The sequence below is a fragment of the Triturus cristatus genome, chromosome 11 (genome assembly GCF_964204655.1).
Source record: "Triturus cristatus chromosome 11, aTriCri1.1, whole genome shotgun sequence".
NCBI lineage: Eukaryota > Metazoa > Chordata > Amphibia > Caudata > Salamandridae > Triturus > Triturus cristatus.
Genome location: NC_140594.1, coordinates 810871073 through 810888635, shown reverse-complemented (window position 1 = coordinate 810888635; position 17563 = coordinate 810871073). Strand labels below are relative to the sequence as shown.

The 17563-nt window shown below is 41.2% G+C and overlaps 1 protein-coding gene across 1 annotated transcript in view; it reads right to left on the bottom strand.

Moving 5' to 3' along the window:
* The window catches only part of LOC146785466 (period circadian protein homolog 2-like), a 484700-nt gene that overhangs the window by 118372 nt on the left and 348765 nt on the right, over positions 1–17563 (bottom strand). Inside the window, exon 18 of the mRNA XM_085634530.1 lies at positions 302–1167. Within this exon, the coding sequence (XP_085490656.1) occupies positions 302–1167 (866 nt within the window). The remainder of the gene's footprint in view (positions 1–301; positions 1168–17563) is intronic.

Sequence of the window (17563 nt, the reverse complement as noted above, 5' to 3'; positions counted from 1 at the left end):
TAGGCTTCCGCCCTTTCTGTACCATTTTTAACACAGGTAAATAAGCCAGATATGTTGGTGGCTCAACCACATTAGATCTGCTTGACAGGGCCACCATAGCACAGTTCCCCCCCCAATCATTGAGGAGATAGTAAAGGCAGAGGCATTATAATGGACTCAACATCCCCTATTTGCTTAACTCTAATTAGGAATACTACCTCTGGCAGCAGTAATTGTTACCACACTCATCAACATCTCACTCCAAGTCCATAATTAAACACATTCAAAAGTATATTTTACTGTGAGCTTATTTTCTGCTTACGTGTTCTGGGTCTTCTCTGTTCTTATCATTGGAAATAAGGGTGTTGTCTGTTCCTTGCTCTTCACAACAGTCAGGCACTTTTGTGGAGAAAGAGGTAAATACAATATCTGACTGTTCAGCATTCTTGAGTGCATCTTCTAACTGCAGAAGGTTTAGCTGTAGAGGGGAACTGCACCTTGATTGGAAAAAAGGAGAAGCTGGATCTTGTGGAAAGTTTATCTGTGGAGATGAGCTGAGGCCACCTTGTTCCTCACTCAAAAGCTGCAGTTTACGCTCACTTGGTGAGTTAAAATGGCTGGAATGTGATGACAACAATGCTTCCTGAGGGAGAAGGGGCTGGGCAGCGAATGGCGCTGGTGCTGTATAAACACTTGGCGGTGGGGGAAAAGATCCATGGGTGGAAAAATTAGGAACACCAGAGAAACCTGCCGGGGACACTTTATTGCTTATTTGTGGAAATACATAGTTTGGGAGAACAACAGCCACCAATGGGGTTACCAGATGTGTATAGGACGATAATGGCTGCATGGTGGAATTATTATTAATTGAATCCTGGAGTTTTGTAATGCCAGTCACAGAAGGGTCATGGACTTGAGAATGATTTCCGGTTGTGAAAACGGACACTGGATACGCTGACATTACATTTGGGAACGTAGCATGTGGGTAACTGGAATGAGAGGTTTCAGAATGTGACCAAGCTGTATTGTTTAGCCCTATCAGCGGGGTCCTGTGAGGCTGCTCATCAGAATTTGTACTGTCCGAGGACTCGTGTGGTCTGAAATATTTTGACTTGTTCTTCCGGTTTCTAAGTACTCTCTTCCAAGATTGCTCTATTCCAGGAATGCAGACTTTAGGAAAACGAACACCTGAAACAAGCAGAATAAAATTGTTTAGAAGTTGCAGTAACTACACCTTAATAAGAATGTACCAATTTGTTTACACCCCTCTTCAATAGTCATACCAAAGGTTTTTAGACTCAAGTTTAGACTCAAGGGCCCAAAAAACAAAGAGGAACACCCTGTCAGAAACCCTCAAAATAGTAGATTCTCACTGTCAGCGACTGAGGGACTGGGAAGGAATCAATAACTCAAACGTGCATATCTCAGAGACACAGACTTTCATTCTTGGGGAGACTGACCGCAAGGAAGAGACTACACAGTTAAATCCCACATATGGGAAGGTTACAATGCAACCATTTCCGAGCGCACATTAACACATACCTCTCCATTATTCATTTATACATCTTTATGCCAGTTTCCTTCAAATTCTCATGTACTTCTTTATGAGCATGCATCTGATCTTCTAACATATTTCTTCCTGCCCCTCCCCTACCTCTTAGGCAGGTCATCCTCTGTCATACATTAAGTATCTATCTGCTCAGCTTTTTTTTTAACTAGCTCTTGCACCTCAACTCTTCTTGCTCATCCTTGTCCTAATTCTCTGAAGTTTCACAAATCAACACATTTATCCATCCTACCATTAAAAGGGGCCAAATTATGATAACTCTCTTTTCATACTTTCGTCAGCTATATCCAATTATATACCCTACTTCATTGTTAAATTAGCCACATAGCTGCGGTCACATGTTATACCCTAACGTGTAGGGCCCTCAGCCGACCATACCCTTAACACCGTCTTCTCAATCGCTAAGGGAAAGCATAACCCAGTGCCTAAATATGATGTGGAAACCTATACTGCTAAGACTATGTGTAATCTCCTAGGCTTAAACTTGAGACTAAACACCATGAAACTTTATTCAAAATGTACACCAGTATGTTATGTCTGACCTGAAACCTAATCCCTATCAGCCAAATCTAAACATTTTAAAACTAGAAAAAAATTAAACCTAAGCTTCAAGTCAAGGCCTATAGATAGATACGCTAAGTTTAAAACAAACATTTTACAATTAAAGTTAGATTCCTAAGCCTTAGCCTAAATAGCCAAGACTAAGCCTCATTCATAAACCTAAACAAATTATACCAACCACTGAATTCAAACTTAAACCAGAAAGTATATATAAACATCTAAGACCAAGAAAAAAGATGTAAGCCTGATGAAAGACTTCTGAATAAACACTCTGAATATTAAACCTTTGTGAGTAAACTGTAGATCATAAAACTAAGTCAATACCTACATCACACTAATGGTATACAATACAGAAAACCTAATACGAAAACTCTAAGCCCTCTTCAAATACTTGAAGTCTATCTATGAACTAGAACTAACTTTCTACGCCCAAACCCCTAAAATTGCACCATTAATCTAAAGCTAAAAATTGAAGAATAATGTTCTATAAATAAAGTTGGAGCCTAATTCTTCTAGTTTAAATAAGAGTTCATCAATTCCTAATCCTACACAAGCCAATAGACCTTCAGTCTACCCTGGGAAGTCTAAAAAACTCCTATCTGCAGACAAACATCTAAATTACTAAATGAAATCTAGCCCTCTGGGCCTAAACCAAAACACCATAAACCCCTAAATCTAAACTCATAAATGAAACCTGTCATGCTCAGGTCTAAGTATAAACCTTCAGGTCTAAAATGAAAACCTAAGCTTAATTCCCGAGTTTAAACTGTACCCAAAAATCCAAAGCATACATATGTCAGTCAGTCAGAAGTTCTTTATTTTGTCCGTTACGGCCATAAAAGCACAGATAAAAATACAATACAATTCATTCTTTCAGATATCCCAATATGACTTTCATTATTCGAGATACAAGTAGCATACTAAAGTGCATGTGGGTTACAATATTATTCATAAAAATCCTGTAAAAATAGAGATTAAAAATAGAATTAATAGATACAAAATGCACACATACACCAAAGAATATTATAGAATAGTATTAAAAAGAGACCAATCACAATAATCGAATATAATGATCAAATCAGGCAGGCCCTAACTTTAAAATGGCTCGATGTGCATACCACATGGAAAACAAGTATAGAGAAACTGAATACGCAATAGGCATACTAGTGTTGTGTTTTAGTATCCTAAAAGCCTGAGCGCAATGGTTCATTCTGAGGTTTCCACATAGCTGCAGTAACCATCGGTGTCATGCCTTCTTATATGCCGGACAGAAAAAGAATACATGCTGATCCGTCTCCGGTCTGTTATTGCATGCCGGGCAACCCTGTGTTGATGTACCACCACAGTTATTTGGAAAAGCACGTAGTGGAAGTACCCCATATCTAAACTGTAAATACAGCTTTTTGGCAAGAGCTGGCTGAATATCATCGAGTACGGGTTCCATCTTGTATTGATGTTTTATCTCTAAGAATGCTGCGGTCAGTGCCCCTGTCACAGAGGTCCTTTGTAATTGGGTGACTTTGTACTCCCTGAAACTCTCTGTCAAGGCCTTCCTAGATATTGTCCAACAGCTTTCTTCAGCACCAGCCCACAGGACACCCAATCCCATTGCAGCTAGGGAGTTTTTAATGTAAGACAGCCATGGCATTTTACTCACTCCCTGTGAGCTGAGCACTTCCTTCAGCTCTTCCCTGTACGCATCTAATTCTGGAGTGCTTCATAAGCGTCGCCAGAATAGAAGGGGTCTAAGGGCAACGACCTCTGCAATTGGTCTAACCCCAAGATCCATTTGAAGTGGAATAAGTGGTGTACTTATGGGAAGACCTAGAAGCTGCCTGACAAAGTAATTCTCGATTTTAGATAAGGAGTCAGAAGGCTGGTAGCCCCAGATTTCTGCCGCGTACAGGACCGCGCCCCTGGCTTGGCTTTTATAGATTTTCATCACTGGTCCAACTGTTTTATGAGTGCACTTCCTGAGCATCTTAGCTAACCCCCTTGTTGTCTGTGCTAGCTTTAGACTTGCTTTCTTTATTTGAACATCCCAGTCCATTTTTTCGGTGAGTGTGGTGCCCAGGTATTCAAAAACAGTCACTCTCTCTAATGATTTTCCATCTAACTGGGGATTTGGTTGTGTGCTATTACCTGCATTGAATACCATATATTTGGTTTTCTGTAGATTGATCTCTACTCCTCTACTTTACAGAAGGAATGAAAGGTGTCTAAGGCCCTCTGTATTCCCATTGGGGACCTGGATAGCAGGAGGGTATCATCGGCGAACATCAGGGCTGGCACCTTGCGGTTTGCCAGCCTGGGTGCGTCTATGTCCCTCCCCGTGATCAAGGTATCTACTAGACCATTAATAAAAAAACAAAAGAGAGTTGGGGTCAGCACACAGCCTTGCTGTACACCTCAGTCTATAGGTATGGGATCAGTAAGCTCACCATTTTTTCCATACCTAATTTGGGCAAAATTATTTTCGTGAAGCCGTTTTGAGCTGATAGCAGAGATATGGAGGGGCCCCCAAATTTGAAATGGTCCACAATTTGTCCCTGGGTACTAAATCAAATGCAGGCAGATTTTAGGTCCACAAAGATCAGATAAAGGCTGCCTCCCTCCAGGTACACTGTCTTCCAATACAAAAGTTGCAGTCTAAAAATGTGATCTACTGTGGATATTCTTGCTCTAAAACCAACCTGATAGGGACTGAGAATAGTATACTCCCCCATCCAACTCTGTAGTCGGCCCAGGAGCACTCGAGCATATATTTTCTGACTGGCATCTATGAGGCTGATGGGGCGATAGTTGGCAGGTAGGAGTGGTGAGCCCTTTTTATAAATCGCTATGATTTCCGCCCCCAACCAAGTAGAAGGAATCAGCATTCCCTGCAGGATAGCATTACACAGAGTCCAAAGCATACCTATGTACCACTGACCTAAAGTCCAAACCAGCCTAAAGAACAAGCTAATTATCTTGTGGTAGCACTCTTTCTGGTAGAGACTTTATCTAGCCGCAGATTCTGCACCTATTAAATATTCCCCACGCGTCAGACCTGATGACGCAAGATTTTAAAAATTACAATACACTCCAATTTTACTGATTGGAGATCGGAAAAGCTGCACTTTGCACACGTTACACACAGTGACATATGAAACGGAGACAAGTGTAGTAGAAGCACTGTAAAATCGTGCTTTTAAAGAATAAGATGAAGAAAACATGCATACAGAGTATTACTAATACATATAGACGAGTTGCATTAATAAATATTTTATGTACATGTCATTTACTAATGTTTACCGATGAAATTATGCTGTGGCCTAGTTTTTCCAAAGCTTTCTGTCAGAATGAACCATTTAGAAAAATTGGTGCAAAAATGTGTAGAAAGTAAATACGATCTTGAAATTTCACATAATATTATTATGGATCAGCTGAATCTTTCCTGCCTGTATTCTGTAGATTTATCATTTTACAATAGGTCTGTTTTCTGCGTATTTTGCACACCGTTTTATTTTCATGTGCAAAAGTCTGTTATGTTATGTGCCATGACTGCTTCCTTCCCTTTTTAAAATGGTTCAACCAAATCCTCTCTGCATGTATTTAGCAACGTTTGCTTTTATTATATGGTTTTATTATTGCACACAGTACATTTTTTGATATTTTTTTTTTAGAAGTTTTTAAAGGTTTTAATTAACCAAACAATACATTGAAACAACAATACTAGGGATGCTAAAGTTTATGAAAAGCAGAAAACAATTTTTGTGATATGAATTTAGAACATTATACATTTATGAGAATGTTGAGAACATTTGTGGTAGTAGGATATCTCTAGCATTAGGTATTATCATATAACGATATCTGATGCAAGTTCTATATATTCTCTAATTGATTTGATTTAATTACATTATATTTGATGATGGTTTAGAGTTTTTTTCATTTAAAATGTGTAACGCTAACTTGATGGCTCTTTCAAAAATGTTTTTTCTCTAAAGCTGACCTTTCCCCTGATCTAATTCAATGGTTCATTTACATCTAGTGAAATGTTGCTTTATTTGGCCAGTACATGAACAAATCTCGACATTTCCTCAAAACTTTTATTGTTTTGGTGATGGCAACACCAAAACAATAAAAGTTGCAAGTAAAAACTAACCTCTGGAGTGCCAGCTTATTCCCTGGATTAGAGGAATTTGCAATTGAAAAGAAAAAATATAGGAAATTTTGGAACAGGCTACAGCCCAAACTGCTGAACGGAATTACACCAAATTTTGCAAAAGAGACCTTTTTTTTAAATGGTGTAAATCTGTTCAGTAGTTCCTGAGAAAATAGAAAATAAAGGTCTAAAAATCAATTTCCTATAGGAAAGTTTAGACACGGTTATAGCAAAAACTGCTGAACGGAATTACACCAAATTTGGCAAAAAGGTACTGCTTGGCTCAGAAAGCACCCGTTTTAAAAATTGTGTAAATCTGTTCAGTAGTTTTCTAGAAATTAAGAAATAAAGATAGTGATATTTATGGCCGCAGTGGATCCGCGCACCCTCCCGATCAAGAGCTTCATGCCAATTGGCTGTCAACACTCCAAACCAGAAAGTGTTGGCAGCAATCTTGTGCCTCGGTAGAACTGAGGCACAAGAAAACAGAAAAATAAATGCGCAAAACAGGAAAAGGGGCAGGGTAGAAACACCCTGACCCCCTAGGCCTGCTCGGGGGGTCCCAGTGCATTGAGGGGGAACGAGTTATAGTTAGCTGAACTAACTATAACGGGGGAATTTCACTGGTTTTGCATGAGTGAAATGTCCAACTAACTATAACTTTCCCTAAAACATATGGTTTTTTTCTGTGAATTTCTAAGGTTTTTTAAATGCGAATGTCAAACTATAACGTGCCTGAAACCTATGGTTTTTTCAGTGAATATATATATATATATATATATATATATATTACCTACTGGCGGTCGCCAGTAGGTAGTTATAGTTAGGACCCTGTTTCCATAGGAAATCCGCAACATTCTATTTGGAATAACTTTGGCGCCGGTCGACGAATCCTCGTGAAATTTTCAAAATAGGTGGGGCGCTACGCTCCGCTCCTACCCTGAAAGTCTTGGGGGGATTCGTCAAGCAGGGGCCGAGAAAAAAGGGGGGTCCCAAAACGCGTTTTCCCCATGCATTTTTCCATAGGACCTTTAGACACAGCTACAGCCCGAACGGCTGAACAGAATTACTTGAAATTTGGCAGAGAGGTAGCCATAAGGTCAAGGAAGTGCCTTTTGCAGGTCTGGTGTAAATCTGTTCAGTATTTCCTGAGAAAATAGCATTTAAAAGCATATATATATGTGGGCGGAGCCTAACCACACATCTCATCCTGAGATCTGATTGGCTGTCAGCACTTCATCCAAGAAGTGTTGGCAGCCATCTTGGGACCAATATACATGATAGCACCTCATTAAAAAGCATTGCAGTTAATAGAAGGTTTTAAGACTTTAGTTACATTATAAATCATTTGTTGATGGTACCATACTCATTTTAGGAATTGTGGTATGTTCTAAGGTGATTTCACCATGTGAAAAAGCCTTCTGCTGGGATATCATGATTGAGAGAAAAATATTTTCTCATGCTTTTACCACAGAGGTTTGGAAGGTGATCTATAGGCTAAACTGAGAGCTTATTTTCTGTAAATTCACATTATATTTCTCAGTCATGTGAGAATGAAGTCTGACATTCTCAGTAAAACATGTACATCCAACAAGGGCAGAGACTGTCAGTTGATTCCTTTGTGTTCTACTGCAGCTTCCCAGAGTGTTCCAAAGAACTACTAGAGCGCTAACAGTCCTACTTATGATAAACGTATGGCACACCTGAAGCCATCTTGCTTGGATTAAAGTGGTAACTGTTAAAACATTTAATTTAAAAAGGAACAAAATGAGGGGGTTCATTTTTCCATAAAAAGTATGATTAGTGCTGCAGAAAGAAAAATTAGGGCACATTTTGAGTGACTTCTCAAATCCTCTTCTATTTCATTAAAAAATTCTGACATGCAGACTGAAACATGCACTTTCAATACCAGCAGCAGTTTTCCCTGGTGAGCAGTAGCTTTACTACAGTGATCTAATGAGCAAAAAGAGTGCTAACATTCTGAATTTATGGCAAATGTGTGACACATCTGAATGCCTTCTTGATGGAATCAAAGTAAAAAACTGAAAGTATTTCCTACTGAGGAGACTGCAGTAAATGAGGAAATTAGGAAACTTCATAACAAATAAGTCTCCCAAGATGGCCACCAGAGACAAAAGAGCCCAAATGTAGCCCAAATATCACCCAGATGTAGCCCAAGTATAGCCCAATGACAGAATGTCCCAGAATGTTCTTAAAAACAACTAGAGCGCTTACTGTCTTCATTATGACAAAAGTAAGGCACACCTGAAGCCATCTTGATTGGAATAAACTGGTAACACTTAAAACATTTAATTTAAAAAGGAACACAATGAGGAGGTTCATTTTGCCATAGAAATTATGATTAATGCTGAAGAAAGAAAATGAGGGCACATTTTGAGTGACTTCTCAAATCCTCTTCTATTTCATTAAAAAATTCTGACATGCAGACTGAAACATGCACTTTTAATACCAGGAGCAGACTTCCATGGTGCAGTAGTTTTACTACAGTGATCTAATGAGCAACTAGAGTGCTAACATTCAGAATTTATGGCAAATGTGTGACATATCTGAATACCTTCGTGATGGAATCAAAGTAAAAAACTGAAAGCATTTCCTACTGAGGAGACTGCAGTACATGAGGAAATTAGGAAACTTCATAACAAATAAATCTCCCAAGATGGCCACCGGAGACAAAAGAGCCCAAATGTAGCCCAAAATCACCCAGATGTAGCCCAAATATAGCCCAATGACAGAAGTGTGCAAAACACTTATTATTTTGTGTTTTTGCAGTGTTATATAGTGCAGACTTGTCAGGTATTGGAGTGCTTTACATGAGCATTGGTTACATCACACAAGAACAAATTCATTTTGGTTGTAGACATGGGGAGACTAAGTGATTTGACCAGAATCACAGAATGTCGAGCTGAAGCAGAAACTTCAACCTGGTTCCCCAGTTGCAAAGTCTGCAGTTCTGGAAGTAACACCACATCCTCTCCCCTAAGTGCAACATTTAATCAAGTGGTCAACTGGATAAAAAAACATAAAGATAACAAATAATTTAAAAGTGCTTTGTCGCTATTTGAAAACTCAGAAAATATGTCCTTATTTTAGTCTTTTAGAGCACTAACCATAATTTTGATGCCAATAAGACCCTCTCATATATGTAATTTCTAAAGGAAATGCTCTAGGTATTACAGTTTTGATTACATCAAGATGATGTCAGGCGTTCCACACTTTTGTAATAAATATAGAATGTTAGCAATCTAGTTGTTCATTAGGATACTGTTGAGAGGCAGAGGCCAGGGGCACAGACTCTGAAAATTGAAGGCAGGTAGGAGGGTGCAAAGGCAACAATTTAACCACACTGAGCAGGCAGGAAGGGCCGTGGAAGCACAACAGACTATGGAGGGCAGTGGAAAGGGGGGCAGGGGCAACAAACCAACAATACAGGACTTGCAAGAGAGGCTGTTGGAGGGAAGATCTATTACGGGTCAAGGAAGCTAGGGGCGGTCCCCAGATCCCCGGGAGCCACCACAGAACTGAGCAGGAGAGTGAGTCAGGGACAAAAGGGGCACCTTAATTTGAGCCGGGGTGCCTAGGAACGCTTGCTCCAAAAATGAAGAAAACAGACATATGAGACATGGAATTGGAGGCAGAATACAATGGCAGTTTAATGAGAAGATGCAACTTCAAAGAAACCGCAGAATAGAGACATAAAGTACAAAATACAGAATCCAGATAATCATACAGCTGTCATAATATTCTCTGTATCTCAATTAATGTACTGACAGAGAGAGAGAAAACACATCTATAAATGCATCATGAGAAACAAGTTACACCAAGGAAAATGTTACCTAGGAACACTCACGTTTACTCTTAGAGCAAGCATTCCTGCAATTACAATACAAAATCTTTTAAATGCAAAAGTAAAGAGAACAATGGTTAAACATAACATGACATTTCATATAGGTAAAATAGAATAAGATACTTCAAGCAAAGCAGAGCAAGACATTTTAAGCAAAGGAAGACAAGAGCTCCCAGCTCTTGGGGAAAACCTGCACTGCCTGTTAACCTACATACAGACGGCGAGGTAGTCCGTCGATATCTGTGGGTGCTCCCTTTTTATATCATTTTGTGAGCTCCTTTGCACGCTACATCTACCTACGTATGCTACCCAAAAGCTTCGTCTGCAGATTTTACCAGACATTTCGTCATTTACCCACTTAATGCTGACAATGGACTGGGTGAAAAGGTCAGTCTCTCAGGCCAATCGCTTATCGTAAGTTCCATAGAGCAAGCAGAAAATAATGGGTATTGTACGGGAATTCAATATATTCATGTATAAAATCTCCTCAGTTCTCCTAACTTGACGCTCTGCGGTTGCCACTTCCTTAAAAGCGGGAAACCTGCCCAGGAAGCAAGTACCAGTCCAGGATGCAGCCTACTGTATGTCGACAGCTTCAGGGGGATGTTGAACTTTGATACCGAGCACGGAGCACTCGGGTAGGGTGGGGGCTACTAGTTTGGATCAGAAGGCCTCGCAGACCTGCCTTCAGACTGCTATACACTAAAATTGCAGAGCTATGGTCAATTTAACAAAGAGGCCTACATATTGAACAGAAGGGCCTACACAGGGGTTTTATGCTGGCTGAGTGGTAAGGATGTCTCAGGATAATTATATAGCAACACAGGACCCGCTGGTCAATTTAATACGGCCTACAAATGCAGCTGGCAGGGCAAGGACAAGGGTCTCATACTTCAGGTGTGGACAGAACGGGCCAGGGGCCCACTGTGATACAAAATCTACCCTCCTTCAAGGCTGTGGCAATGTAATAGACCATTGTGGGCAGAAGGAAGAGGCAATGGTAGTACAACCATACATGCCAACAGACCCGATTCAGCCAGGAAACGTCCAATGTTTTTAAGCTCAAATGGGCTTTATTTGATCTGTCTCCTGTCTACAATATCCTCTTTTTCAATTTAACTCAAAGGGGAAAATCAATACCCCAGTTTTTTTTCAAAATCTCCCTCTTACCAAGTTCAAAATGTTCGCAAGTATGGTACATTGGATCATGGAAGGAAATGGGATAGGGACATGGACTTGGATAACAGAGGACAGGAGGGACATGGAGAGGTGCACCAAACTGACCCTTCAGGGCAGGCATCAGGGTTTGCAGCAGCACAATACACCACACAGGGCATGCAGGACGGGAGTGCAGCACAACAATCCATAGAAAGCAAGAGGGAGGGGACAGGACAATGCACATGGACAACGGAGAACAGAGGGGCAAGAGGCAATGGTAGCTAGCTGACCATAATGGACAGACAGGAGAGAAAGCTGCAGTATAACAGACCATAAAGGGCAGGAGGGACGGATCAGGGGCATTACAATGGAACAGACAAGCCAGGAGGGAGGGAGTAGGGCTGGGGGCAAGGGGGCAGGGCAGGAGCAGCAAGATAGCCATGGAGGTCAGGCAGGATGGGCACTAGAAGCAAGACACACCATGAAGAGCAACAGTGAGACTGTGATGGCATACACACAGACCATGGAGGGAAGGTGGGAGGGGGTTAGGGGCAGCTAACTGACCACACAGGGAAGGTGGGAGGGGCCATGGCAGCACAGAAGACCATGCATGGCAAGTGGGAGGGTTAGTGGCAGCACAATGGCTATGATGGGCAAGAAGGAGGGTGGAGGGGCATGCACAAAGGACGATGAAGGATAGAAGGAAGGGTCAGGACCTGTGCACAGACAAGAAAGTTCAGGGGAAGGGACCTCACAACAGACCACACGGGGCAGGCAGGAGGAGCAGTTGCAGCACAACAGACCAGGGAGGGCAGAAGGGTGTGGCAGTACAATGGACCATGTAGGACAGGAGGAAGAGGATAGGGGCATGGCATGTGGACAGGCAGGGTGGAGGTGGCAGGGACAGGTTACAGTCATCTGACAATGCTAGGCAGGTGGGAGGGGAGTGGCAGCTCAACAGAACACTCAGAGTAGATAGGAGTGGCAGGTCCATGGGACATGGTGGGCAAAAAGGATGGAGCAGGGGCATGCACAAAGACATCGGAGGGCAGGGGGAAGGAGAATAGGGGCAGCAAGCTAAGCACAGAGTTTAAGCAGGAGGTCAATGATGGGGCATAGAATTGGGCAATGGAGGGCAGGAGGAGTGGACTGGTACATCATACTAAATTGAGGGCAGTGGCAGCACATCAGACCATGCATGGCAGGAGGGAGGAGGCTAGTCCATGGATTCACACAACAGAGGATAGGGAGGAAGGGGATGGGGCAGCAAGCTAACTGTTCAGAGAAGGCGGGTATTAGGAACTTTATTGTTTTTAAAACATTGTGTCTGTGCGAACTACTTAAAATATGAACAAGTATGCAGCATAATCTCACTTTTATTCAGGAAGAAGAGGACGTTTGTGACTGTGACTCCGGGCTCACTTGGCAGAAACACCCCCTGACCCTCCACCCCCTATCGCAAAATGTAATGCCCGTGAAAAGGGTAGGTGAACACAGTGTTATATAGAACATAGTCCTGAGAGCACGATTGAAAATGAAAACTAGATATAGTGTATGGTATAAACTATGCACCAAAAAGTGTGATATAAGATGAACCGGGCATGAAATATAATATGCAATACATTGTGCGCAATGACAGATTCATTGGAGAGCGCGAGATAGCACAGGCACTAGCGCGTGCTATGCGATATGCGCCTTGGAGTGTAATATGCACAGGGCAGTGTTGTGTAACCTAACTAGTCTCTAAAGTTGTAATATAAAATATGTGCTGGGGAGTGTAACGTTGCATATGCACTGTGACAAAGATATGGATCCCAGATTGTAATATGTATGGCATAGCACTGTGCGTTATAACATAGGCATCGAGAAAGGCACGTTAGATGGGGCAATATAACCCGTGCGAAGACAAGTGTGGCATGACATATTCACGGGGTGGTGTTACAGTGCACATGGGCTAGAGAGTGTCATAGCATATGCACTAGCTAGTGGAATACAACACAGAGGTGTGTGGCACTCGGCAGGCAATGGTGGGTGTAACACAGCATTGGGCTCTGTCAGGAGCACGCTGTGACTCTCAAGTGATGTTCGTCTCCTTTCCAGAGAGTAAAATAAAAAGTATTACACATCCGGCAGTGGATGTGTGTTTTATTAACCGTGAGGGGGGTTTCTTGCATAGTTTTGGTCGAATTTTTGTCGAATCCCCTTTGAATGGCTTGGTGTGCATGTGTATTAAATGTGCCCGTCAATAGCTACCCATGTTTGTATAAATAAACGACAAGGGTGTCTACCAGGATTAGGCACGGTAGGGCATCAGACATGTCAGAGCTTCACTAGTGGTGTAAATACATTCCACGTGGATTCATTGCATGCATAGTCGCCTTTTAATGAATATCACGCAAATCGTCATGGTGATAGGTACGTACGGTTTGTCCAGCATGTCCTAGGTGTGTCTATAAATATATATTTTTTAAAAATAATAAAAAACAGTGGCCGGCCCTGGGGATTGGGGTCAAAAAAATATAATTAGGAGACTGGCCCTGGGGGATGGGGTCATCAGGGCCAATAAATTAGAATAAGAAGGGGAACCAAACAGCCCCCCTTCTTAAAAAACTAAAATAAATAAAAGACTGGCATCGTGCCGGAGGCCATGCCCCCTCCGTGCAGCACTCTGCAAACGCGCCCCCAACAGGCATCTCCAGTATGCGCCAGGGAGCTGCGCTGCAGCCAGGTGTTCTGAGGCCAAGCCCCTTTTTACACCTCTCTGCAACGCAGCTCTGTGGCGCTTACTGGAGGTACCCAGTGGTCTAGTTTGACCCTAGGGACCCTTAGGATTCAGGGGGACTTAATCTCTCAACTTAGAACAGCCACAGGGCGCGTTTACACAGTGGTGAAGGGAGGGGACGGGGCCTGAGGTGACGTGTGCAAACACGCACTATGGCACGTTTTAAATTGGGGATATAATTTCCCTTCAATACTGAGGGCCCCTGGGGGCTAACTAGCCCACCAAGTGCTTCCAGTAAACGCCTCTGAGCTGCATTGCAGAGAGGTGGTCCAGGCCGTGCCACTTTTTACACCTCTCTGCAACGCAGCTCTGTGGCACTTACTGGAGGTACCTAGTGGGCTAGTTGGACCCTAGGGACCCTCAGGATTCAAATGAACTTAATCTCCCAACTAAAAATGGACACAGGGCGTGTTTACACAGTGGTGAAGGGAGGGGACGGGGCCTGAGTTAACGTGTGCAAAAACGCCCTGTGGCCTGTTTTAAGAGGTAGTTTTAATCCCCATGCCCTATTATACACTAGGGGCTTACAGAGGAGGTCATGCTAATCACAGGGGGACCCCAACGCATAATGTTCCCTAGTGTATGTAGGTGTTTTCACTGTATTCTAAGTGTCTTTTAACATAGCACTGGCTCTAGGACTAGTTAGTCAGACTCAGTTACCACCAGTATCCGTCTGAAAAAGTTGAGGGTACAGGATGATTTTGCAACAAGGCTTCTTTCTGCTCTTCTTTTTGTTCTTTCTGCACGTTATCCTTCTTCCTGCACTTATCTTCGTATTTGAGGACTTCTGTTGCTTCTTTCTGCACTTCTTTTGTTTCTTTCTGTGCATTTTTTCTTCTTTCTTCACATGTCCTATCTCTGTAGGCATAGTTAGAAATTAGCATTTAAAAAACCTTTGAAATTCACAGAAAAAACCATAGGTTTCAGGCACGTTATAGTTAGGAATTAGCATTTAAAAAACCTCAGAAATTCACTGAAAAAACCATAGGTTTCAGGGGTGTTATAGTTAGCTGGACTTTTCACTTGTACAAAACCATTGAAATTTCCCCGTTATAGTTAGTTCAGCTAACTATAACTCGCGCGCCCGCAATGCACTGCTGATGACGTCACATATTACATCACTCATGACATGGTCAGTGACATCACTCATGACATCACTGATGACATCTCAAATGACATCACTGATGACATCACTGATGACATCATCCTTGTGATAGAGTGGCAGACCTCCTCTCACCCTAATATAACCTTTGATACACACATTCAAAAATAGAGACTAAAATTTTCAAAACAATGGACATACCAATACCAGTTACAACAACCTCTTCAGTAATTCTAAGATCCACATACACATCCACTCATTCACCAACAGTCCTATACAGTCACTCATACATGTACTCACTCATCATATGTACTCATACACCTATACATCCTGTTACACAATGCCACTCATCCATAGAGTTACTCACACACAGTCACTCATGCTAATAAAGAATCAAACATACATTTACTTGCATATACAGTTATACACACACCACCATACTTACTTCTACGGAAACTTACACATACTTAGTCTTTTAAACAATCACTTATAGAAACACATACTTATTCATACAGGAACTCTTTCAATCTCTCACTCTCACATATACTCACATATATACACCAATAGTCACATATACTAGTTTAAAACATATGTAGTTACGCATAAAGACACTATTGAGACAGTCATTCACTCACTAACACACCCATACACACACTCATCCACCCATACAGTCCTGCACACATGCTGTGTTCAACACATACAAACAGTGAGTCACTCATTCATGCACCTATGCACTACGTAATACCCCCCACCGAACCATGCAGACACTCAGACTGATACTCAAAAAACCAACTAATAACCTATATAGACACCCATGTAGCTACTCACCAACCCATGCAGCCACTTATACACAAAGTGAGAGACTGATACAGATATTTACATATTTAAACATTACTCACTAAGCCATGTATTCACTATGATACACTTAATCAGTCAGTTACACAATCAATTTTTCAAAAACAAGTAATCCATTTAGACACTTATATACCCATTTATTCTTCCATCGACCTTGAGATATACATATATAAAACATATTTAATTTTCAGAAAAACACACATTCACTGGATGATGTCATCAGTGATGTCATCAGTGATGTCATTTGAGATGTCATCAGTGATGTCATGAGTGATGTCACTGACCATGTCATGAGTGATGTAATATGTGACGTCATCAGCAGTGCATTGCGGGCGCGCGAGTTATAGTTAGCTGAACTAACTATAACGGGGAAATTTCAATGGTTTTGTACAAGTGAAAAGTCCAGCTAACTATAACACCCCTGAAACCTATGGTTTTTTCAGTGAATTTCTGAGGTTTTTTAAATGCTAATTCCTAACTATAACGTGCCTGAAACCTATGGTTTTTTCTTTGAATTTCTATATATATATATATTCACTTAAAAAACCATAGGTTTCACACATGTTATAGTTAGCTGTACATTTCACTCGTAAAAAACCAATGAAATTCCACGTTATAGTTAGATCAGGTAACTATAACTTGCGCGCCCACAATAAACTGCTGATGACGTCACATATTACATCACTCATGACATGGTCAGTGACATCACTCATGACATCAATGATGACATCTGAAATTACACATTGTGGATTGCGGTCGCGCAAGTTATAGTTACCTGATCTAACTATAACGTGGAATTTCATTGGTTTTTTACGAGTGAAATGTACAGCTAACTATAACATGTGTGAAACCTATGGTTTTTTTAGTGAATATATATATAGATATATAGTTATAGATATATAGATAGATATATAAATATCAGGGGTCTTCAACGTTTTCTGTAGTGAGAGCTACTTTTGGTCAAGGAAAGTCTTCCTGAGCTACTAGCAAATTTATAACTGTAAAATAGTGATTACACTATGACCACCCTGAGCAGACGTACAGTTAACAGCAGAAATGCCGGGAAAAGTTCATCAATATAAAATGCCTCTACCTGACTTATGAATTAACATTCAAATCTTGACATGGCCTAAGGCACAAAGGACATAAATACAGCAGTAGGTCTACCCAGCTCAGCTTGAATTATCATTCATCAGTTCCTTAAAATGCAAATTTTTCTATCAAATACTACTTTCCACTGTGGGTAAAGAAACTCAATTTTCCAGAAGAAAACCCATTTCTGAAAACAAAAACTGCCTTTAAAATATCAGTTTTCAGATTTTAGAGAATGCACCAAATTGTCAGTCCCAAAACATCAGCTTGTCATTTTCATCAAGTCCTCCAATGTACAAATGCCTCATATGGACAGACTATGTGATGTAATATGTATGGTCATAAGCAGTGCATTATGGGGCGTAAGTTAATTTAGCTCATCTTCCTTTAACTGCTGAATTTCTATGGTTTTGTACGAGTGAAATGTCAGTCTAACTATAACCTCCCTATAACCTTTG